Here is a 24013-nt window from a genome sequence, read left to right on the forward strand (position 1 = left end):
AAAATACTTCAAGCTGTCATTCATGGCAATACAATACACGGGCAATATGCAGTATTAACCCCTTTACCCCCAAGAGTGGTTTGCACGTTAATGACCGGGCCAATTTTTACAATTCTGACCACTGTCCCTTTATGAGGTTATAACTCTGGAACGCTTCAATGGATCCTGGTGATTCTGACATTGTTTTCTCGTGACATATTGTACTTCATGACAATGGTAAAAATTCTTTGATAGTACCTGCGTTTATTTGTGAAAAAAACGGAAATTTGGCGAAAATTATGAAAATTTCGCAATTTTCCAACTTTGAATTTTTATGCAATTAAATCACAGAGATATGTCACACAAAATACTTAATAAGTAACATTTCCCACATGTCTACTTTACATCAGCACAATTTTGGAACCAAAATTTTTTTTTGTTAGGGAGTTATAAGGGTTAAAAGTTGACCAGCAATTTCTCATTTCTACAACACCATTTTATTTTAGGGACCACATCTCATTTGAAGTCATTTTGAGGGGTCTATATGATAGAAAATACCCAAGTGTGACACCATTCTAAAAACTACACCCCTCAAGGTGCTCAAAACCATATTCAAGAAGTTTATTAACCCTTCTGGTGCTTCACAGGAATTTTTTGAATGTTTAAATAAAAATGAACATTTAACTTTTTTTCACAAAAAATTTAATTCAGCTCCAATTTGTTTTATTTTACCAAGGGTAACAGGAGAAAATGGACCCCAAACATTATTGTACAATTTGTCTTGAGTATGCCAATACCCCACATGTGGGGGTAAACCACTGTTTGGGCGCATGGCAGAGCTCGGAAGCGAATGAGTGCCATTTGACTTTTCAATGCAAAATTGACTGGAATTGAGATGGGACGCCATGTTTCGTTTGGAGAGCCCCTGATGTGGCTAAACATTGAAACCCCCCACAAGTGACACCATTTTGGAAAGTAGACCCCCTAAGGAACTTATCTAGAGGTGTGGTGAGCACTTTGACCCAACAAGTGCTTCACAGAAGTTTATAATGTAGAACCGTAAAAATAAAAAATCATATTTTTTCACAAAAATTATCTTTTTGCCCCCAATTTTTTATTTTCCCAAGGGTAAGAGAAGAAATTGGACCCCAAAAGTTGTTGTACAATTTGTCCTGAGTACGCTGATAGCCCATATGTGGGGGTAAACCACTGTTTGGGCGGATGGGAGAGCTCGGAAGGGAAGGAGTGCCGTTTGACTTTTCAATGCAAAATTGACAGGAATTGAGATGGGACTTCATGTTGCGTTTGAAGAGCCACTGATGTGCCTAAACATTGAAACCCCCCACAAATGACACCATTTTGGAAAGTAGACCCCCTAAGGAACTTATCTAGAGGTGTGGTGAGCACTTTGACCCACCAAGTGCTTCACAGAAGTTTATAATGTAGAACCGTAAAAATAAAAAATCATATTTTTTCACAAAAATTATCTTTTTGCCCCCAATTTTTTATTTTCCCAAGGGTAAGAGAAGAAATTGGACCCCAAAAGTTGTTGTACAATTTGTCCTGAGTACGCTGATACCCCATATGTGGGGGTAAACCACTGTTTGGGCGGATGGGAGAGCTCGGAAGGGAAGGAGCGCCGTTTGACTTTTCAAAGCAAAATTGACAGGAATTGAGATGGGACGCCATGTTGCGTTTGAAGAGCCACTGATGTGCCTAAACATTGAAACCCCCCACAAATGACACCATTTTGGAAAGTAGACCCCCTAAGGAACTTATCTAGAGGTGTGGTGAGCACTTTGACCCACCAAGTGCTTCACAGAAGTTTATAATGCAGAGCCGTAAAAATAAAACAAAATTTTTTTCCCACAAAAATTATTTTTTTAGCCCCCAGTTTTGTATTTTCCTGAGGGTAACAGGAGAAATTGGACTCCAAAATTTGTTGCCCAATTTGTCCTGAGTGCGATGATACACCATATGTGGGGGGAACCACTGTTTGGGCACATGGGAGGGCTCAGAAGGGAAGGAGTGCCATTTGAATGCAGACTTAGATAGAATGGTCTGCAGGTGTCACATTGCGTTTGCAGAGCCCCTAATGTACCTAAACAGTAGAAACCCCCCACAAGTGACACCATTTTGGAAAGTAGACCCCCTTAGGAACTTATCTAGATGTGTGCTGAGCGCTTTGACCCACCAAGGGCTTCACAGAAGTTTATAATGGAGAGCCGTAAAAATAAAACAAAAATTTTTTCCCACAAAAATTATTTTTTAGCCCCCAGTTTTGTATTTTCCCGAGGGTAACAGGAGAAATTCGACCCCACAATTTGTTGTCCAATTTGTCCTGAGTGCGCTGATACCCCATATGTGGGGGGGAACCACTGTTTGGGCGCATGGGAGGGCTCGGAAGGGAAGGAGCTCCATTTGGAATGAGGACTTAGATGGAATGGTCTGCAGGTGTCACATTGCATTTGCAGAGCCCCTAATGTACCTAAACAGTAGAAACCTCCCACAAGTGACACCATTTTGGAAACTAGACCCCCTAAGGAACTCATCTAGATGTGTTGTGATAGCTTTGATCCCCCAAGTGTTTCACTACAGTTTGTAACGCAGAGCCGTGAAAATTAAAAAAAAAAATCTTTCCCCCCAAAATTATTTTTTAGCCCCCAGTTTTGTATTTTCCCGAGGGTAAGAGGAGAAATTCGACCCCAAAAGTTGTTGTCCAATTTGTCCTGAGTACGCTGATACCCCGTATATTGGGGGAAACCACCGTTTGAGCGCATGGCAGAGCTCGGAAGGGAAGGAGCGCCATTTGGAATGCAGACTTAGATGGAATGGTCTGCATGCGTCACATTGCGTTTGCAGAACCCCTAATGTACCTAAACAGTAGAAACCCCCCACAAGTGACCCCATATTGGAAACTAGACCCCCCAGGGTCTAGATGTGTTGTGAGAACTTTGAACCCCCAAGTGTTTCACTACAGTTTATAACGCAGAGCCGTGAAAATAAAAAATCTTTTTTTTTCCCACAAAAAATATGTTTTAGCCCCGAGTTTTGTATTTTCCCAAGGGTAACAGGAGAAATTGGACCCCAAAAGTTGTTGTCCTATTTGTCCTGAGTACGCTGATACCCCATATGTTGGGGTAAACCCCTGTTTGGGCACACGGGAGAGCTCGGAAGGGAAGAAGCACTGTTTTACTTTTTCAACGCAGAATTGGCTGGAATTGAGATCGGACGCCATGTCGCGTTTGGAGAGCCCCTGATGTGCCTAAACAGTGGAAACCCCCCAATTATAACTGAAACCCTAATCCAAACACATCCCTAACCCTAATCCCAACAGTAACCCTAACCACACCTCTAACCCTGACACACCCCTAACCCTAATCCCAACCCTATTCCCAACCGTAAATGTAATCTAAACCCTAACTGTAACTTTAGCCCCAACCCAAACTGTAGCCCTAGCCCTAACCCTAGCCCTAACCCTAATCCTAACCCTAGCCCTAACCCTAGCCCTAACCCTAGCCCTAACCCTAGCCCTAACCCTAACCCTAGCCCTAACCCTAGCCCTAACCCTAGCCCTAACCCTAGCCCTAACCCTAGCCCTAACCCTAGCCCTAGCCCTAACCCTAGCCCTAACCCTAGCCCTAACTCTAACCCTAGCCCTAATGGGAAAATGGAAATAAATACATTTTTTTAATTTTTCCCTAACTAAGGGGGTGATGAAGGGGGGTTTGATTTACTTTTATAGCGGGGTTTTTAGCGGATTTTTATGATTGGCAGCCGTCACACAGTGAAAGACGCTTTTTATTGCAAAAAATATTTTTTGCGTTACCACATTTTGAGAGCTATAATCTTTCTATATTTTGGTCCACAGAGTCATGTGAGGTCTTGTTTTTTGCGGGACGAGTTGACGTTTTTATTGGTTTTTATTGGTAACATTTTCGGGCACGTGACATTTTTTGATCGCTTTTTATTCCGATTTTTGTGAGGCAGAATGACCAAAAACCAGCTATTCATGAATTTCTTTTGGGGGAGGCGTTTATACCGTTCCGCGTTTGGTAAAATTGATAAAGCAGTTTTATTCTTCGGGTCAGTACGATTACAGTGACACCTCATTTATATCATTTTTTTATGTTTTGGCGCTTTTATACGATAAAAACTATTTTATAGAAAAAATAATTATTTTGGCATCGCTTTATTCTCAGGACTATAACTTTTTTATTTTTTTGCTGATGATGCTGTATGGCGGCTCGTTTTTTGCGGGACAAGATGACGTTTTCAGCGGTACCATGGTTATTTATATCTGTCTTTTTGATCGCGTGTTATTCCACTTTTTGTTCGGCGGTATGATAATAAAGCGTTGTTTTTTGCCTCGTTTTTTTTTTTTTCCTTACGGTGTTTACTGAAGGGGTTAACTAGTGGGCCAGTTTTATAGGTCGGGCCGTTACGGACGCGGCGATACTAAATATGTGTACTTTTATTGTTTTTTTTTTTTTATTTTGATAAAGAAATGTATTTATGGGAATAATATTTTTTTTTTTTTTCATTATTTTGGAATATTTTTTTTAATTTTTTTTTACACATTTGAAATTTTTTTTTTTTACTTTTTTACTTTGTCCCAGGGGGGGACATCACAGATCAGTGATCTGACAGTTTGCACAGCACTCTGTCAGATCACTGATCTGACTAGCAGCGCTGCAGCCTTCACAGTGCCTGCTCTGAGCAGGCTCTGTGAAGCCACCTCCCTCCCTGCAGGACCCGGATCCGCGGCCATCTTGGATCCGGGGCTGGAGGGAGCAGGGAGGGAGGTGAGACCCTCGCAGCAACGCGATCACATCGCGTTGCTGCGGGGGGCTCAGGGAAGCCCGCAGGGAGCCCCCTCCCTGCGGGAAGCTTCCCTGTACCGCCGGCACATCGCGATCATCTTTGATCGCGGTGTGCCGGGGGTTAATGTGCCGGGGGCGGTCCGTGACCGCTCCTGGCACATAGTGCCGGATGTCAGCTGCGATAAACAGCTGACACCCGGCCGCGATCGGCGGCGCTCCCCCCGTGAGCGCCGCCGATCGCGCTGGACGTACTATCCCGTCCATGGTCATAGGGGCCCACCCCACATGGACGGGATAGTACGTCCGATGTCAGAAAGGGGTTAAGAAATGGGGTATGCGAACTTTTGATCAGGGTCATTTGGATGTTTTTGGGTTGCCATTATGATTTAAAAAGAGAAAGCATTGTAGTTTGACAATAAATGGCTTCACCCAACCACTAACCATTAGTGGAGAAAAAGTTTTGGTGTTATCATTCATATTCTCCGGAAAAAAAAGGCCAAGAAAGCAAAAATTCTGCTGGGGTATGTAAACTTTTGAGCACAACTGTATGTGGATGTACAGTACTGCTTAGCCATACGGAGAGACTCGGGAGGGACGGAGCGCTATTTGCCTTCTGGAGAACAGATTTTCCTTGAATAGTTTGCATACTCCATATAAAGAGCCCCTAAGTGCTAGAGAATCAGAATCCCCCCTCAAGTGACCCCATTTTGAAAATTATAACTAGTGATGAGCAAGCACTAAAATACTCGGGTGCTCGTTGCTCGGGTTGAGCAGATTGGAATACTCGGGTATTCGACCCAAGCAACGAGCCCAATGTAAGTCTGCGGGAGCCCCGAGTATTTTTACGGCGATCCCCGGGGGTCCTTTTAAGGTCTAAAAACGTCTGAAAATGATGGAAACACTGCTCAAATGACACATGGACATCATGAGGATCGCCCCTGGAAGCATTCCTGACACCTAGTTCACAGCTGTAAACATTTAATTCCGAGATTCATGCCATTTTTCCTGGTGCAACAAAAAAGAAACACTAAAATGAAACCAAAAAGGATTTTGCTGGGAAATATGTTAAGATACATTCTTTACAGCTTAATGATTTGCCTGTAAGGCCAAATTATTAACCCCAGACCATAATGTTCCTCCCCCACTTAGGCTTAGTTCAGATGCAACGTTTTTGAAGTGTTTTTCAACTTTAACATTGTTTTCAACCACTACAAATGCATTCACTGGGAAATGTCATTGTAACATTTAACAACCCTAGCTGGCCATGTGGTGTGTGACACATAAGGAGACCCATCTTGTTTCATTTATGAAGGAGGGACTCTTAAAGTCACAGAGCCTATTTTTCCTGGTGCACCAGGCAGCATTAATCTTCTTAAAGGGCCATTATTAAACAGTGGGTCTCCTAAGCTGTTGTAGCCTATGCTGTGAGTGGATGGGCTGCCAAGAATTATGACGCACCACAATACCCCCTTCATAAGATGTCCAGAGTAGGGATGAGCGAAACGGATAGGACAAATTCAAAAATCGCCGACTTTCGGCAAAGTCGAGTTTCATGAAACCCGACCCGATCCTAGTGTTGGATCGGCCATGAGGTCGGCGATCTGCGCGCAAAAGTCGCATTTCGTATGACGCTTTCAGCGCCATTTTTTAGCCAATGAAGGAGGACGCAGAGTGTGGACAGCATGATGACATAGGTCTCTGTCCCCACCATCTTAGAGAAGGGCATTACAGTGATTGGCTTGCTTTCTGCGGCGTCACAGGGGCTATAAAGGGGCGTGCACGCCGACCGCCATCTTACTTCTGCCGATCTTAGCATAGGGAGAGGTTGCTGCAGCTTCATCAGACGAAGGGATATAGTTATATAAGGGATATAGTTACAAAACGTGGATACTTCAAAGAATATTTAGCACAATTAATAAATGAAAGAAAACCTGTCAGCATAATTTTACTAAGTAAAGTACAGACAAGGCCATATTAGCGCTGTCATACTGATTAATATGATACTTGAGGTGAAGAAATCAGTTATGTAAATTTTCTTTAATCTATGAATTTTTCTTGTATTCATATGTTCATGCATCAAGACGGAAATGTGGCGCATGACTGTGGGTAGAGTCTTCAGCTTTGTTCCATCTCTTTTGCTGTATCTGTATGTCTTTTCTTCTTCTTTATTTAAAATTTTGCAATGGCGTTGTCTTAGCCGCGAGATGCAGTCGCTTAGATTGAGCTTTTGAAAGTCTTCAGGAAAATGTTCATGGTGGCACTAAGCAAGCTATGCATGCAAAGCCACTGGCACTATTGGAGCGCCCCCAAAGGCCGCGGGGATACTCGGTACTTGACGTATGGGGTACACTTGACTCACCAGCGCCTCTGAAACTATCCCTTCATTCCCAAATTCTTATCCATACCGCCCCCACCCTATAGTAACATCAGTTGTAACACCCAAAAATGACATTACACCTGTTTTGGATTAAATGGCCACAGCAGCCTTTTATTAACAAACAATTACAAAATTAAATAAAAACCCAAACTAGGAAGAGGTGGTCCTCGAAGCCACAAATTAAGGATTTTCAATGTTCCTATTATAGATATTCCTTTTGGCCTCCAGGCTTAGTCTTACCCCCAGCCGCAAAGCACCAGCTCGGAGGCAGCTAATGACCAGCCCGGCCAAAACCAACCAATACCAATTCCCATAATTATCCATTCCACCGACTGATCGACCACATTTCCTCGTAAACTACTCCGGGGGAGTCCAGGACCAATAGAGATTCCCCCCCCCCTGTAATCCGCCATCGCCCTTTCCACCAACTTCGAGGACCTCCCTCCCCCGCCACCAACATAAATGTTCTGACACCTCAAACATTTATGTCCCTCCAAACTCTGAGGCCGGTTTCAATGCCCTCTTGGATGGCCAAACACCACATGTCCATCCCTACCGCATTTAAGTGAACCTCGTCTGACCTCCAATATTCCCCTTTTCCCGATTCTAAATTAACGTGCCATACAACCACAGCTCCATTTCGTGACATGAAGCGCAAAATTGCGCTGTTCACTTTCATTATTGCCTCATTTATTCCTTCCACCGACCTTGCCCCCCGACACACTTTTCGAGGAACAATCTCAGACCACACCACCATCAACTTTGGGAACGACGCCCACAACCACATCATGTCAAATTTTATGTCCTGTATCAGCTCCTGGCATGGCCTTTTGCCCAAATCGTTCCCGCCCAAGTGAACCACCACCAATCCGGGTCTTGACCTAAGCGTACGAATCGGTGAAATTCCGGCAAGAATTGACTCCAGACCATCCCGTGCTTCTCGATCCATCGCAACGTCGCGGAAACTCTCTGGAACCCCAGCTGACGCCCATCCGGCCGAACTTCTGCCCTTAGCGCTGCCCAGAACACGAATGAATGGCCTAAAATCCAGACCAAACGGGATGTACCGCCTGAAATAAATAACAAAAACCGTAAGTAAGAAAAACTTTCACGAAGCCTAGGAAAACTAATCCACTAAATTCGGGCGGATGTAGAATCTGAATCTAATCGATTCCCATCGACCAATTCTCTTAACCATTTCTTCACCTAAACCTTTTCTTGCCACCTCCATCGCCGCACCAATCCTAAATGAGTGTCCACTGTAATACGTAGGTGAAACACCCCCAGCTGCCAAACACCGTTTGAACACCGCGATAAACTGGAATCGCGATAAGAAAGACCCATCTTCGTGTATCAAAAAGGGGTTGGATAATGCACCACCGTGTCTAATGAAATTATTCGCGCACAACACTGGACAAATGATGGAACCCGGAAACGCAAACGTTATTTTGCAACCCTTACCGCAGACATCGGTCTTAGAGGACCTCAGTAATATCTTGACTCTGTCGCCAAACACATTAATATCTTCCCTCTGTACCCCCTCTTTCTTCAACTTGGAGGGGCTAACCAATTCCCCAAGGCAAAAAGCACCAAAAAAGGCTAAAGCGAATGCTACTCTGAAAAGGTCAATCTCCCATTGTGATACACAAACCGTCAACAACTGTGCGCCTAAAACCAACAACACCTCGTACGAAACCGGGCGTCTTAAATCCTGAACTTTCCAACCCTTTCTCCATCCTTTTACCGCTTGACCCACCAAAAATGATTTTGTGACATCTTTTGAACCACGGGCCTTAAAACCAAAAGCTAATCCTGTTAGCAGTTGTTCAACTTAGAAACAGACCAACCTTTTTCTTTTAGGCGACCGATCAACAAAAGCAATCTGGGTTCATCTTGTAAACGCTCCCCTAAACAACCTTTCCACTCCTCCCAAATGCCCCATGCATGATCATATTGCTTCCAGGATCTATCGGCTATGGAGTTCACCAATAAACCCTCTAAAGCCCGCCAGGAAGATTCCACAAATCCGCCGGACACTCCATGCCTGTTGAGTCTGCTTGAGGCACCAGCTCTCGAAAACGGTCCTCCTGGAGATGAGAAAGAGCGACAACAACTGAGTTACACTCCATTGACCTGACTTCGGCCACAATCCACAAGTTATACGATAAACCCAAGAAAACCAGACGTTGCAAAATTTTAACCACTAACGGGGAATCCGCTGACAATGAATTCATCACCCTCGCCTCGCTTTCTGACCTGCATGGAAAACGTATCTTTTTGTTCATGATAACCTTGCCCCATAACGACAAGGCCATCAAAATGGGAAACAGGTATGTCAACACCCGATTCGTTGTCCAACCTTGCTCCTTCCAAAATTCAGGCCATTCCGCCAACAACCAAGCTCCCTGAAAAAACAATCCGAAACCGCGTCCGTCTACCACTGCGATAAATAGACCCAAAGCATCCGCGTCTATCACTGGTTCAATCCAAATGGACTTACCATTGTAATCCTCCAAAATTCTTGCCCAAACTGCCAGATCATCCCGTAACTCTTTTCTCAATCTAATAAAATGAACATGAGATTTTACACCTGCTGTTGACAGTGATAGCCTCCTGCAAAATGCTCGGCCCATCGGCATGATCCGACAAGCGAAGTTCAACTTGCCCAACAACGACTGCACTTCACGTAATCTCAGTTTCTTCGCGCTGTGCGCCTTAAACACTTCATCTTGCAGCGTGCCAACTTTCTGCTCTGGTAATCTGCAAACCATTTCCATCGTGTCAATTTCAATATCTAAAAAACTTAAAACAGTAACTGGGCCCACTGTCTTATCTGCCACTAATGGGACCCCAAAACTCTTAGCAGTCTTCTCCATTGAATGCAATAATATTGAACAGTCTGCAGTCTGAGCCGCCCCTATGAACAAGAAATCATCAAGATAGTGTATACATGCATTTAAACCTGACACGTCTTTTATCACCCATTCCAAAAAAGTGCTGAATGTTTCAAAATACGCACAAGATAGGGAGCACCCCATGGGAAGACAGCGGACGACAAAATAACCTCCATTCCAATAACAACCCGACAAATGCATACTATCAGGATGGACAGGTAACAGCCTGAACGCTGCTTCGATATCCATCTTTGCTAACTTGGCACCTTGTCCGCACACCCGCACCCAATGCATGGCTGCATCAAAAGAAGTATACACCACTGAGCACAATTGCGGATCAATGCCATCATTTACAGACGACCCCCTGGGAAATGACAGATGATGTATCATCCTAAATTTATTGGGTTCCTTCTTAGGGACTATACCTAATGGCGATACCCTTAAGTTCCGCAAAGGAGGACAAGCAAGCCGACCTGCCATCCTACCCAAACTGACTTCCTTCTCTAACTTTTCCGACACAACCTCTGGAAATTGCCGCGCCGACTTCAAATTTTTCTTAGACAAATTTACTTCCATATCAACTGACCGGATTCTAAAACCATCCCTGAAACCATCTTCCAACAACCTAGCTACCATCCTATCTGGGTACCTATTTAGGTAGTGTACCATCTCTCCCAGCCGAATTGGCGTCACCCCTTTTTTCAGATCCCTCCGCTCCTCTCTGTCTGTTTCCCCTGAAACATTTAGATGATCCGTGTGCTCCTCCACAGATTGTACACTCATGCTTAAATTTGCATTTTGCGCCAAATCTACACGCCCCCTCGTTGAATGTGAAGCACAAACCCTTCTGTATGGCCGTTGGATGTCCTGACTGACTATAGCCCCCTGCGCTCCCTGGAAAGGACTGAGTGCTAGGCGCCGCTCTGGATGGGACCATCACCCGCATCCACACAGCGATATCCTTATGATCCCACCAAATGTTAGGCCTAACTGCCTTCCTCTGACGAAATTGCTCATCATATCTCAACCACCCCTGACCCCCGTAAACGCGATAAGCCTCCCCTATAGCGTCCATATAACAGAATAATCCCGAACAATTTTCGGGAGCCTTTTTGCCTATAACACTGGCCAAAATGGCAAATGCCTGCAGCCAATTTGTAAAAGTTCTCAGAATCAATCTATACCTCCTCTTTTCCTCCTCTTTCTTAGAGTCATCTCTTCTCACTCTATCTAAATTAAACCATTCTAGGGGCAATAAAGAAAAAATTTCCACATACTCCCCTTTCCATATTTTTTCCCTAGTCTCGTTTTTAAGATGAGCTCCTAAAGGGCCCTCAAAACACACGTATTCCTCTCCACGTGCTGTATCTTCTAACCTCACTGTATCCTCCATCTCCTTTTCCGTATCTCCTACCTGACTGGCCACTGATACTGTACCGGCCCCTCCGCTCTCGTTCCTTAAATTCTCTGGTGATGGATCCCTAGCCTGCACATTAGATACCTCACCAAACATGCCCCCTTGCCCAGAGCTCCTACTTGTACACCCCAGCCATGCAGTAGATGGTGGAGCAACAGTCTGCCCAGCCCCCCACAGAAGAGCTAAATCTCTTACACCGTGCATAAGCATATTTAATCCCCCTGGGACCCCCCCTGGGACCCCTTCGTGACTACACCTACCAGACGAGGTTAACAAAGGGGGATAAGGTAAAAATGAGATGTTCTCACCAAGCTGCCCGAGCGCTGTGGACCCGGCAGCCGACGGTCCGGTAGCCTGATGCTGCCTCTCCTCCTCCGTCCTCCTGTTGTGGTCTGGTGCACCATGGTCCATGCGGAAGTTGCTCGGTGACGCTCTCCTTGGCGTTACCGGAAGATCCGCGGAAGTCTGTGCTGGGGACTGGGAGCCCGCGTTATCCAGGGACTGTCGCCGCTGGTGGTCCCTGCGTGCAGGAGTGGGAGATGGGGCCTGCGCAGTGCCGATCGCCGGCCCAAGGACTCGTGCCACGCTCGACCCCCTGCTGCTCTGTGCTGTGCTTGGTAAGGCAGCGCTGCTAGGGCCAGATGTTAGCCGCCCGCGTTGCGCCCCCGCTGAGGCGCCTGTGGATCAGGCCCCCGTATATAGTCTCGCCTGCCTGTCACATGCTGAGCCGGCTCTCCTGCCCCGGTGGCTCCGGCTGTTCCTGCTCCCGACACCCTGCGTGGTCCGGATGTTGAGGAGGAGGAGGTCACCACCTCCCCCTGTTGCAGGCTGTTTGCTGAATTTGGCAGCAAGCAGGAGAAGCCAGAAAGAGATCCAACACTTCACAAGGAACATTGACAACTGGCAAGGGCTAGAGGATCCTGCACACCTAAATATCCCAATCAGAATTGTAATTATCCGATACACCTGGCCAGGACTGCGAGTCAGCGACAACTGCATTCCCACCAACAACCACTGGAGGGAACCCAAGAGCAGAATTCACAACACATAACTGACATCAGACGCCATTGTGTAGGGCGGCGCAGGCGCCGACAGACAAGTCCGGAAGTCCCCGCCCACGACGTCACGTGGTCGGATGCACAAGAGCTGAGTACCTGGCATTGCCTAGACCACAGAGACGGCAGGAGCAGGGACAGCGAACCGCTGAGGGCGCGTGCACTCAACTCCGGCGTGCTGATGTGAGTAAGGAGTGGAGGGGGCCAGGTCTGACTAAGGCCGGCGTCACACTCAGCGTATAAAAATATGGTCCGTAATTTACGGCCGTAATACGCAGAAAAGTCCCCAAAATAGTGGTCCGTATCTCCTCCGTAGGCAGGGTGTGTCAGCGTATTTTGCGCATGGCATCCTCCGTATGTAATCCGTATGGCATCTGTACTGCGAGATTTTCTCGCAGGCTTGCAAAAACGACATACGGATATGCAAGGGATCCATGTGCTCAAAAAATAATAAAAACATATGTACTGTCTATATATATATATATATATATATGTTAGTGTATTAATATTTCATCCAGAGCGAGATAGCTTAAAAGCGGGTAATTCAATTGCCGTCTTTTGCTATCTCCTTCCAAAACCCGATATGATATGAGACATGGTTTACATACAGTAAACCATGCCATATTCCCATTTTTTTTGCATATTCCACATTACTAATGTTAGTAGTGTGTATGTGCAAAATTTGGGCGTTCTAGCTATTAAATTAAAGGGTTAAATGGCGGAAAAAATTGGTGTGGGCTCCCGCGCAATTTTCTCCGCCAGAGTAGTAAAGCCAGTGACTGAGGGCAGATATTAATAGCCTGGAGAGGGTCCACGGTTATTGCCCCCCCCCTGGCTAAAAACATCTGCCCCCAGCCACCCCAGAAAAGGCACATCTGGAAGATGCGCCTATTCTGGCACTTGGCCACTCTCTTCCCATTCCCGTGTAGCGGTGGGATATGGGGTAATGAAGGGTTAATGTCACCTTGCTATTGTAAGGTGACATTAAGCCAGGTTAATAATGGAGAGGCGTCAATTATGACACCTATCCATTATTAATCCAATAGTCTGAAATGGTTAAAAAAAACACAAACACATTATTAAAAAGTCTTTTAACGAAATAAAAACACAGGTTGTTTGAATATTTTATTATTCTGGTAATCCACCTGAAGACCCTCGCTCTGTGACAAAGAAAAAAAAAAATAAAACAACAATATACATACCTTCCGAGGATCTGTCACGTCCCACGATGTAAATCCATCTGAAGGGGTTATTTTTTTTTTTTACAGCCAGGAGCTCTGCTATAATGCAGCTGTGCTCCTGACTGTAAAACCCCAGCGAATGAATGAAAACTAGGTCAATGACCTGTAGTTACCTTAATTCGCGGTGAGGCGCCCTCTGCTGGTTGTCCTCATATGAACTCGAGCCTGGGAACTTTTCTGATTTTTTTCCCACGCTCGAAGGACATCCAGCAGAGGGCGCATTACCGCGAATGAAGGTAACTACAGGTCATTGACCTAGTTTCCATTCATTCGCTGTGCAGATCTGCACAAGTCCTCTCAGTGTCTGTACTTCTAATCCATATGGCTGACAGCCTGAGCCTGTCTTGGGCACTGCCTTCTCACTGGCAGCCCCAGGCTCCTGACCTGCTGTGTTGCCTGTGGATGTTAGTTGGGGCCAGGAGACTTGGAATCTGAGTATGCAGTCCTCTCACCACCACAGACTCCAGTGTCAGGTCTCTTTGTGCTTTATCTTGGGGTGAACCCAATCACAGCTCCAGACCCCAGGTTCCTCTCTATTGCTTCCTTTCCCTTCGGTGTCTCACACTCAACTCCCTAACCCCGCCTCCAGACCAGAACTTATAGGGAAGGTACACTGAAATCGGGCTTAGAGCTCCCCCTTCTGGACTAGAGATAGGAAGGTGTTGTATGTTTGTATTACCTGATTAGGGGATCCCTCCTTGCGTCCAGGTATGAAATCACCCGTCATGAGGAAGGTGATGCTATTGTGGAAACCGGACTCCTGTGGTGCCACACTATTTTCTTGAAGACTTCCAAGAGCTCAATCTGTGTAAGTTCTAGAAAGGTGCCGTCGTGAAATTGTAAATGAAGAAGAAAACACACAAAGCAAAGAAGAAGACCATGCCCACATGTCATTCCAATGCACAAAGATATGAATACAAGGAAACTTCAAATATTAAAGAGAATCTACAAATGAGGATTTCTTCATCTCAAGTATAATTTTAATGAGTATGATTGCTCCAATATGGCCCTGCCTGTACTTTACTTAGTAAAATGCTGCTGACAGGTTCTCTATAACGGGTGAATTATTCTTACCAGGTAAGCCAGTTAGAAAAAAGAGAAAAGTTCTACAATTAATATCTGATAAGGGAGGATTTTTTCTGCCCAACTGCCACCATTATTTTTTTGATTGCAGAATTAACTCATTTTAGAGCAAGGATGCACAACCTTTTCTGACCCCAGGACCATATTGTCATATTGAATTACTCCCGAGAGCCGCAATAAAACTTAATAGGGTATACCCTTTTGATACATTTCTGGCACAGCAAAAGTGTATATACCAATAGTAAATGTCCAATAGGAAAACATAAAGTGGAACTTTCTCTTATGAGAAGAATTGGGGTTCCCATTATACCTAGTTAGGAAAGAGAAGCCTATGGATACACGTGGATCACCGCATTGTAAACTTAAATTCCATAAACTGCAACAGAGATAGGTACATACAGCGAGGGGTGATCCATCCACCTAGCTATGCTCCTGAGTAAGGTATTATACTTCAACCTTATAGATAACTATATGCTTATCACCTTTAAGGTCCTTATTATTGCTGAAGTCTCTTGTTCTACCCATCCCTTATTTTTCATAGAGTCATTTAGAGTGTACATCCTTATGTAATTCTGATGTATTATACAAAAATAATTATAGAGATGTTTCCCTTGACATAGACTCCTCTTATAACTCATTAAGCATCATTATTTGGGATGCAAACTTGTATATGAGCAGGCAATTAGATTTTATCCTGTACAGGGAATCTGTAACCTTTTACAAAGTGAGCATAGTCATACCTCTACCCTGTATATATTACTGATGGTAAACACTTCCTCCTTCTGGGCACTCTGCTTTTTTATAGTTTTTTACTATGCATAATTTCATTAATATGTGTAATAAAAATGTAATTTATATTTCACTTTCTGGCTCTCTTCTTCGGCTATGGTTTTGGAAGCCCGAGTTTGTGTTTGTATTATGATATGAAGTCCCAGTTTTCCTATAAAAGGACAATACTTGATAAATTAAATACAGTGATGGCCACCTGGAACTTGTATACACTATTTTCAAAGACCAATTGTCCTAATATTTATGGAGGACACAGACATGGCTATGTGCCACTCTTCTTTTGTCTAATATGGAAACTTATTGTGAAAGGTTTTGCATTTATAAATCATTTCTAGATTTGAGTTTTATGACTTTTTGTATGCTCAATTACATACTAAAGAGCGAAAGAAAAAAACAGTGAGCAGAGAATCTGTTACATAACACAGGTAATACTGATTGTAATGATTAACGGATTTTAGATACATTTTAAAATATGAATGACCAAGGTGACATCTCTGCATTATTCGTGGATTTATTTTATGAAAAATACTAGTTATTTCCTTCATAAAAACATGTTTTTAACAGGTGAGAAAAGAGTTTGGGGATGTATTTAGTCTGCAGTACTTTTGGACGAAAATGGTGGTAGTCAATGGATTTGAAGTGGTGAAGGAAGTTCTGATCAACAAGTCTAAAGACTCAGCAGATCGTCCTCGATTTCCCATTTATGAACCAGTGGGATATGCTGGAGACACCAAAGGTAATGTACTACTGTCCTTATAAAGTGTGTGCTGTATGACTGTAATGATGTGCTGCTTGCCTGGCTTCGATTCATTTTACTGTCAGCACAGCTCATTCCTGATGTTGCTCCGGGGTTCCTATGTGTTCAACTTAAACCGTGTATATTTAATTTGTACATTATATACATATTATTTATGAAAAATAGAGTGAGAAAACTTTAGTGTAACTTGTTAATTGAGAGCAAAATGAATCTTATGTGATAAAAGTTGGTTTGCCAGCCATCACTTTTTCTCTTGTGATTTCTGTCATTGAGAGATCAGAGGAGAAACAGCGTGACAAGTTTTGCTGACGAGAGTTGTGTCAGTCAGTGATCTTGTTATAAAATAAAAAACACAGGCTAAGCAATATCTTAAAGTTAGGGTTATCTAAAAGTTAGGGTTAGGGTTAAAGTTAGCATGAGGGCTAGGCTTAAAGTTAGGATTAGGGTAAGGCTTAAAGTTAAGGTTTGGGTTAGGATTAACGTTGGATTTAGGGATAGGCTTAAAGTTAGGTGTACGGTTAGGCTTGATCGCAATTGTTTTTCCAATAATTTTTTAGCAGTCACTTCATTTAGACACTTCAGTTACTTCATTTAGTTATATCAATTAGTCACACAAATTAGTCAGCTAGTCACATCAATGATTCATGTCAATTAGTCACGTTGATTAGTTTGTTAATTAAATAGTATAGTTAACTATACATAATTTGATAGGAACATAGTTTGTACAAAAATATAATGAATACTGTTGAGTTTTTTTTATTAATTCAGGAAATATATAGGTTTATATACCGTACATTTATAAAAAGTAGTAAAATGGCACTTCAGTCTTGTCTATGCAGAGAAGGCATGTACCCTTTTATGTACTGACACTGAAGAAAGGCTTTAGCAACGGCCACAGTAATAGCTCAGAAATGAGCAGTGATTCTGGTCAATCCTCAAAGACATGTTTTATAAGGGGTGAGGGTGTGTCTAGGGGCGAAGAGCAGCAGAGTGTAATTTTTTTAACATTTTCTTTTCTGTAATAACTTAATGTATGTACAGTTTGGCAGCCAATCAGGGCGCAGACATCATCCACAATGTCATGACACAAGGTCTTCTGTGATTGGCTGCCGAAGTCACATGTCCCTCTTCATATAAAAAGTGGATATCTTGTTTTGCTGGTGCCGTTTTCTCAGTGTAACAGTGCAGAGAGGCCACTCCTGCTGCTGCAAGTGAACTGTCATTTAGTTATATAGGATCCTGTCCTGTGTGAAATGAATCTTAGAGCATGTAAATGGAATGTGCTAAAATTGTGTTGCAGTCAGGAGGTCCTATTTGCTAATACAAATAGTTTGGGCTAAAACTGTGTTGCAGTGATAAGTCAGGAGGCTCCATTTGCTCATCAAAATCGTTATGCCTAATATTGGGGTTCATACTAATCAGAATCATTTCTGTTAAAACTGTGTTGAAATGAGGAATCAGGTGGCCACATTTTCTCATTAAAATTGTTAGGAATAATATTGGGGTTCAGCCAAGAGGTCCTATTTGTTAACCCAAATCATTTGGACTATGACTGTTTGCAGTCAGGAGACCCCATTTGCTACTATATCATTTGGGCTAAAATTGTGTTGCAGTGAAGAATCAGGAGGCCCCATTTGTTCATGAAAATTGTAAGCGCTAAAATTGGGGATCAGTCTGGAGGCCCAATTTGCTAATTCAAATTGTTTGGCCTACAACTGTGTTGCAGCCAGGAGGCCCTATTTGCTAATCTAATTTGTTTGGGCTTAAGTGGTGTTGCAATGAGGAATCAGGAGGCCCCATTTGCTCATCCAAAATCATTATGCCTAAGCTTGGGGTTCAATTTGCAGGCTGTATTTGCTAATCCAAATCGTTTGGGCTACAACAGTGTTGCAGTCAGGAGGCCCCATTTGCTAATCCAAATCATTTGGGAACAAACTGTGTAGCAGGGATAAATCAGGAGGCTCTATTTGCTCATCAAAATTGTTAGGCCTAATACTGCTCGGTTCAGCCATGAGGCCCTATTTGCTAATCCAAATTGTTTGGACTAAAACTGTGTTGCAGTGAGGAATCAGGAGGCCCCATTTGCTCAACAAAATCATTAGTTGTAATATTGCGGTTTAGCCAGGAGGCCCTATTTGCTAATCCAAATCATTTGGGCTAAAACTTTGTTGAAATGAAGAATCAGAAGGCCCCATTTGCTCATCAAAATCATTAGGCCTAATATTGGGGCTCAGTCAGTAGGCCCTATTTGATAATCCAAAATAATTTTGGCTAAAACTGTGTTGCAGTAATCAAAATAGTTTGGGATAAAGCTGTGCTGCACTCAGGAATCAAGATGCCCCTTTTGCTCATGAAAATCATTATGCCTAATATTGGGGTTCAGCCAGGAGGTCCTATTCGCTAATTCAAATCATTTGCGCTAAAACCATGTTGCAGTCAGGAATCAGGAGGCCCCATTTGCTATTCTAAATCAATAGGTATATAAGTGTTGTCCAGGCACACTATCTAATAAAATAAATAGCTGACTGACAAGTGTAAGCCTAAAGTTGTGAAACAGCAGGTTAAAAGAGGGGAAGAGTATATACAACATGAGTGGGAACAAGCGAGCTCATTGTGGAAGGCAAGGGCTGGCTGGCAAATTTTCGCCTGGGGGGCAAGCACACAGTAGTGGCCCATGAGTAGCGGCCCATCCTTAAAGGAGTTGTCGGATCTTAAGCTACATGTCTACAGCCACTAAGTGTGAATCCTTATATTGTGCGCACTGTGCGCTGTGAGGATTCTCTGGTATCGGCGCCGGGAACATGTGGTCTTGTGACTGCAAGCATGCAATATATATATATATATATATATATATATAACTAGATGGTAGCCTGATTCTAACGCATCGGGTATTCTAGAATATGTATGTAGTTTATTTATGAAGATTTTAGAATAATACATTGAATACACAGGATTTTGCCGGCCGCGACCCATTAGCGAAGCGTGGTTCAACTCCCACGCCAATTCGCGGGCGGACTGCGCCTGTCGCTGATTGTTCGAGGCTGGCCACGTAGTATATAGCACAGCCACGTAGTATATAGCACAGCCCACGGAGTATATAGCACAGCCCACAGAGTATATATCAGAGCCACGTAGTATATAGCACAGCCACGAAGTATATAACACAGCCACGTAGTATATAGCACAGCCCACGGAGTATATAGCACAGCCCACAGAGTATATAGCAGAGCCACGTAGTATATAGCACAACCACATAGTATATAACACAGCCCACGGAGTATACAGCACAGCCACGTAGTATAGAGCACAGCCCACGGAGTGTATAACTACCCACATAGCATATTACACAGCTCACATAGTATATAACAGCCCATGCACATAGTGTATAACACAGGCCACGTAGTGTATAGCACAGGCCACATAGTGTATAACACAGGCCACGCAGTGTATAACACAGGCCACATAGTGTATAACGCAGGCCACGTAGTGTATAACACAGCCCATGCAGTATATTGCACAGCCCACGCAGTATATTGCACAGCCCACGCAGTATATTGCGCAGCCCATGCAGTATATTGCACAGCCCGCGCAGTATATTGCACAGCCCGCGTAGTATATCGCACAGCCCACGTAGTATATTGCACAGCCTGCGTAGTATATTGCTCAGCCCAAGTAGTATATTGCCCAGCCCATGTAGTATATTGCCCAGCCCGCATAGTATATTGCCCAGCCCGCATAGTATATTGAACAGCCCACATAGTATATTGCACATCCCGCGTAGTACATTGCACAGCCCACGTAGTACATTGCCCAGCCCACGTAGTATATTGCACAGCCCATGTAGTATATTGCACAGCCCACGTAGTATATAGCAATGTGGGCATCATATCCCTCTAAAAAAAAAAAAAGGATTAAAATAAAAAATAGTTATATACTCACCTTCCGTTGGCCCCGGAATCCAGGAAGCATTTACCGACGATCCTCACATGCTCTGGTCTCATGACCGCGTATCGCCAAGACTGGGTCTTCTCCGTACCCGATCTTCCTAACCCCCACATCCTGCTACCGCCAACTCTTCCCAGCACCATTTGCTTACCCCTACCGAGCTGATCAGTCTTAGAATGGCTGATCCAAAAAACAATACCTCCCGCCCAAAAATCTACATCTTCCGCTAAAAGACCACCCGCCTTATCTTTATTCGGGGAAACCAACTCCCCCAAGCGCAAAGCCCCAAAAAACGCGAAAGAAAAGGCAAAAAGTAATACCTCGAACTGGGAACTACAAATAACACCCAAGACCTCACCCAAAGGCTCCTGCATCCTAAAAGAAATTGGCCTACGCTTATCAAAAGTCACATTGCCTTTTCGAAAACCCTTCAAAGCCTGCCTTATCACAAAATCCTTTGTCACGCAGCCGAACCTTGCAGACGAAAACCGAAAGCCAAACCCGCAATAACTTTGCTTAACCTCGACACGGACCATCCCCATTCGGACACCTTACCTATCAATGCCAACAACGCCATAGTCCTATTGCCGTCAGACTCAACTGAGCCACATTGGACCAACCAACCTTCCCACATATCCCATGCCGCTTCATAATCTGACCATGTCCAGCTCGAAATGGAGGCTTGGATCAACCTACCTCCCCATCCACAACAATTTGCCACAGATGCGAAGGACATCCCGCTCCTGTAGGTTCCGAATCTGGTGCCAACTCCCGGAATCGTTCCCACTGCAAACGAGACAAAGCATCGGCTATAGAGTTTTGAACACCTGGCACATGCACAGCTGAAATCCAAGAATTCAATTCCAAGCACTTCAACACCAACTCCCTAATCAACCTGATCACCGGGAGAGAAGAAGAAGATAGGCTGTTAATTACTGCCACCACGCTCAAGTTATCGCATTGAAAGCGTACACGTCGATCCTTAAAAATGTTGCCCCAAATAAACACTGACACCACGATTGGGAACAATCACAACAACACCAAATTTCTGGTAAGCCTGTTTTTTCGCCACTCTTCCGGCCACACCCCGACACTCCATTTACCTCCGCAATAGGCACCATAACCAACTCCTCCCGCTCCATCTGTATAAATTTCGCAATCAAAGGCATTCAAATCCTCCTTTTCAATCAGCGCCCTGCCGTTATAATTTTCCAGGAAACGATGCCAAACGAGCAAATCGTCCCTATGCTCTCTACTCAAGCGGATGAAATGATGAGCTGCACGGACTCCCGCTGTAGCTCTGGACAATCTGCGGCAAAAAATCCTACCCATAGGCATGATACGGCACGCAAAATTCAGGCGACTCAGCAATGACTTCAACTTCTTCAACGTCGTTTTTCTCAATTTTCCGATTCTAAGCACCTCCTGCTTAAGCAACAACAACTTGTCATCAGGCAACCTGAACTCCATCTTTTCTGAATCGATAAGAATCCCAAGAAAACTTAAAACCGTGCAGGGGCCCTCTGTTTTTTCCTGTGCCAATGGGACGCTGAAATGCCCAGCCACCCATTCCATGGTGGCAAGTAAATTTCCACATACAGCAGAGTCCGGAGGACCCACAAACAAAAAATCATCCAAGTAATGAATGACTCAAGGAACATCAGAAACGTCTCTAATAACCCATTCAAGAAAAGTACTGAACGTCTCGAACAACGAACAAGAAATCGAACAGCCCATAGGCAAACACCTGTCCAAATAAAAACCCCCTTTCCAACAGCAACCTAGTAACGGAATACTCTCCGGATGCACCGGCAGTAGCCGAAAGGCAGACTCAATATCTGTCTTTGCCAGCAAAGCCCCTGCCCCGTACATACGAACCCACTGCACCGCCGCGTCAAATGACATGTAAACAACAGAGCATAATTCCTCTGCGATGCCATCGTTCACAGAGCAACCTTTAGGGTACGATAGATGCTGAATTAAACAAAACTTATTCGGCTCCTTCTTGGGTACCACTCCCAACGGAGAAACAATCATCCCTTCCATGGGCAACTAACTAAACAGCCCCGCCATTCTCCCCAGCTCCACCTCTTTCGCTAACTTAGTCGTAACAACATCCGCATGCAAACCTGCTGACCTCAATTTTTTGGTAGAAAAGGGGACCACGTGAGTCGGGCGAGGAATCCTAAAACCTTCAGCAAAACCGTCCCTAATGACCACTGCCTTCAACCGGTCCGGATATCTACTTAGATAGGGGGCCATCTTTTGAAGCCTCACTGGCGTCAACCCCATGACCGCTACCCACTGATGGCTTGCCCCTTGCTTTTTTGAAACATTTTGAAGCCCCATGGGAGGCCCCGCTACAATGGGAGCACACGTGCTTGAACTTGCAGATATTGCCATACTTGCACTGGCCGTCATTAAATTGCCAACACGTACCCGTTTTTTCTTTAGCCCCCTGTGACCCCTGTACTCTTCCTCCCCCTTGTCCTGTCTGCTGACTACTACTACCCCCCCACCCCCCTGAAAGGACTGCCCGTACCGCATGGGGGCCATCACCTTCAGCCACAATCCAATGTCCTTTTGATCCCATTTAATTTCGGGCCTAACCGCCTTCCGCTGCCTAAACTGCTCATCGTAGCGCAGCCAAGCCTGGCCCCCATACGTACGATGTGCTTCCCCAATGGAATCAAGGTAACAAAAAAGACCCGAGCAATTTTCTGGGAATTTTTCTCCTATCACACTGGCCAAGATAGCAAAAGCCTGTTGCCAATTTACGAACGTCTGCGGAATCAGGCGCCAACCTCTCTTTTCCTCCTCTTCCTCTTTGCTATCATCCTTCTTCCCTTTGTCCAAGTTAAATTTTTCCGAAGGGAGGAGGGAGAAATTCTCCACATATTCATCCTTCCAAATCTTCTTCTTCACCTATTTCTTGAAATGGGCACCGAGGGGACCCTCAAAACACACGTAAACCTCCCCTTTCGCCCTATCGTCTAATTTCACCTCATCCTTTTTTCCTGCCTCCGTTTGAACCGACACCAACACCCAGGCTGCTTGAGCCGACGCAGCACCACCAGACCTCACTATCTCACCAGCGCCCCCCCTCCGCTGCGTTACCAGAATCTGCCAACCAACCCCCCGCGGGTGAAGCCCCCACGCTATCTGCCGCACCCCCATCCAATCTCCTCAAAATATGCGACATGCCCGCCAAAAGCTCTCTAACGCCAGGAAACCCTGAACTAGCAGGGGACCGAGACAGGCGAAGCATTCCTATTGCTTGAACTCCTGGCGGATCAGGACCTATCGGCTGTCGGTAGTCCTCTGCAGCCTCCAGCCAGATTGGCCCCTCCGGCACCCGTAGCACGACCTCCGCATCCCAAGCCCTGCTGTAGCGCCGCATTCAGCCTGCCCGTCACCCTGCTCTGCCATCCGGTTCCACTGCCAGACCCACCTGGGGACAGTGATCCCGGTGTGCCCACCGCTGCACGCCCTGCCACGGAACTCCTGGTCACAGGTGTCACTGCTGGGCTCCTCAATAGCTCCGCCGCCGCTGCCGCCGCTGCCTGCGCTGTACTCTGGCGGGTCCTGGATCCACTAGAGGGCGCCGCAACTCCAACGCGCCCAGGACTAGGCCGCACTTACGGTGCGGCCCT

At 44.9% G+C, this 24013-nt stretch overlaps 1 protein-coding gene across 4 annotated transcripts in view; it reads left to right on the forward strand.

The window, feature by feature from the left end:
• The window catches only part of LOC138647787 (cytochrome P450 2D15-like), a 338963-nt gene that overhangs the window by 4843 nt on the left and 310107 nt on the right, over positions 1-24013 (forward strand). For all 4 annotated transcript variants that reach the window (XM_069737046.1, XM_069737048.1, XM_069737045.1 and 1 more), the window contains exon 2: positions 16223-16394. In XM_069737046.1, the coding sequence (XP_069593147.1) occupies positions 16223-16394 (172 nt within the window). The remainder of the gene's footprint in view (positions 1-16222; positions 16395-24013) is intronic.

The sequence above is a fragment of the Ranitomeya imitator genome, chromosome 8 (genome assembly GCF_032444005.1).
Source record: "Ranitomeya imitator isolate aRanImi1 chromosome 8, aRanImi1.pri, whole genome shotgun sequence".
In the NCBI taxonomy this organism is placed as follows: Eukaryota; Metazoa; Chordata; class Amphibia; order Anura; family Dendrobatidae; genus Ranitomeya; species Ranitomeya imitator.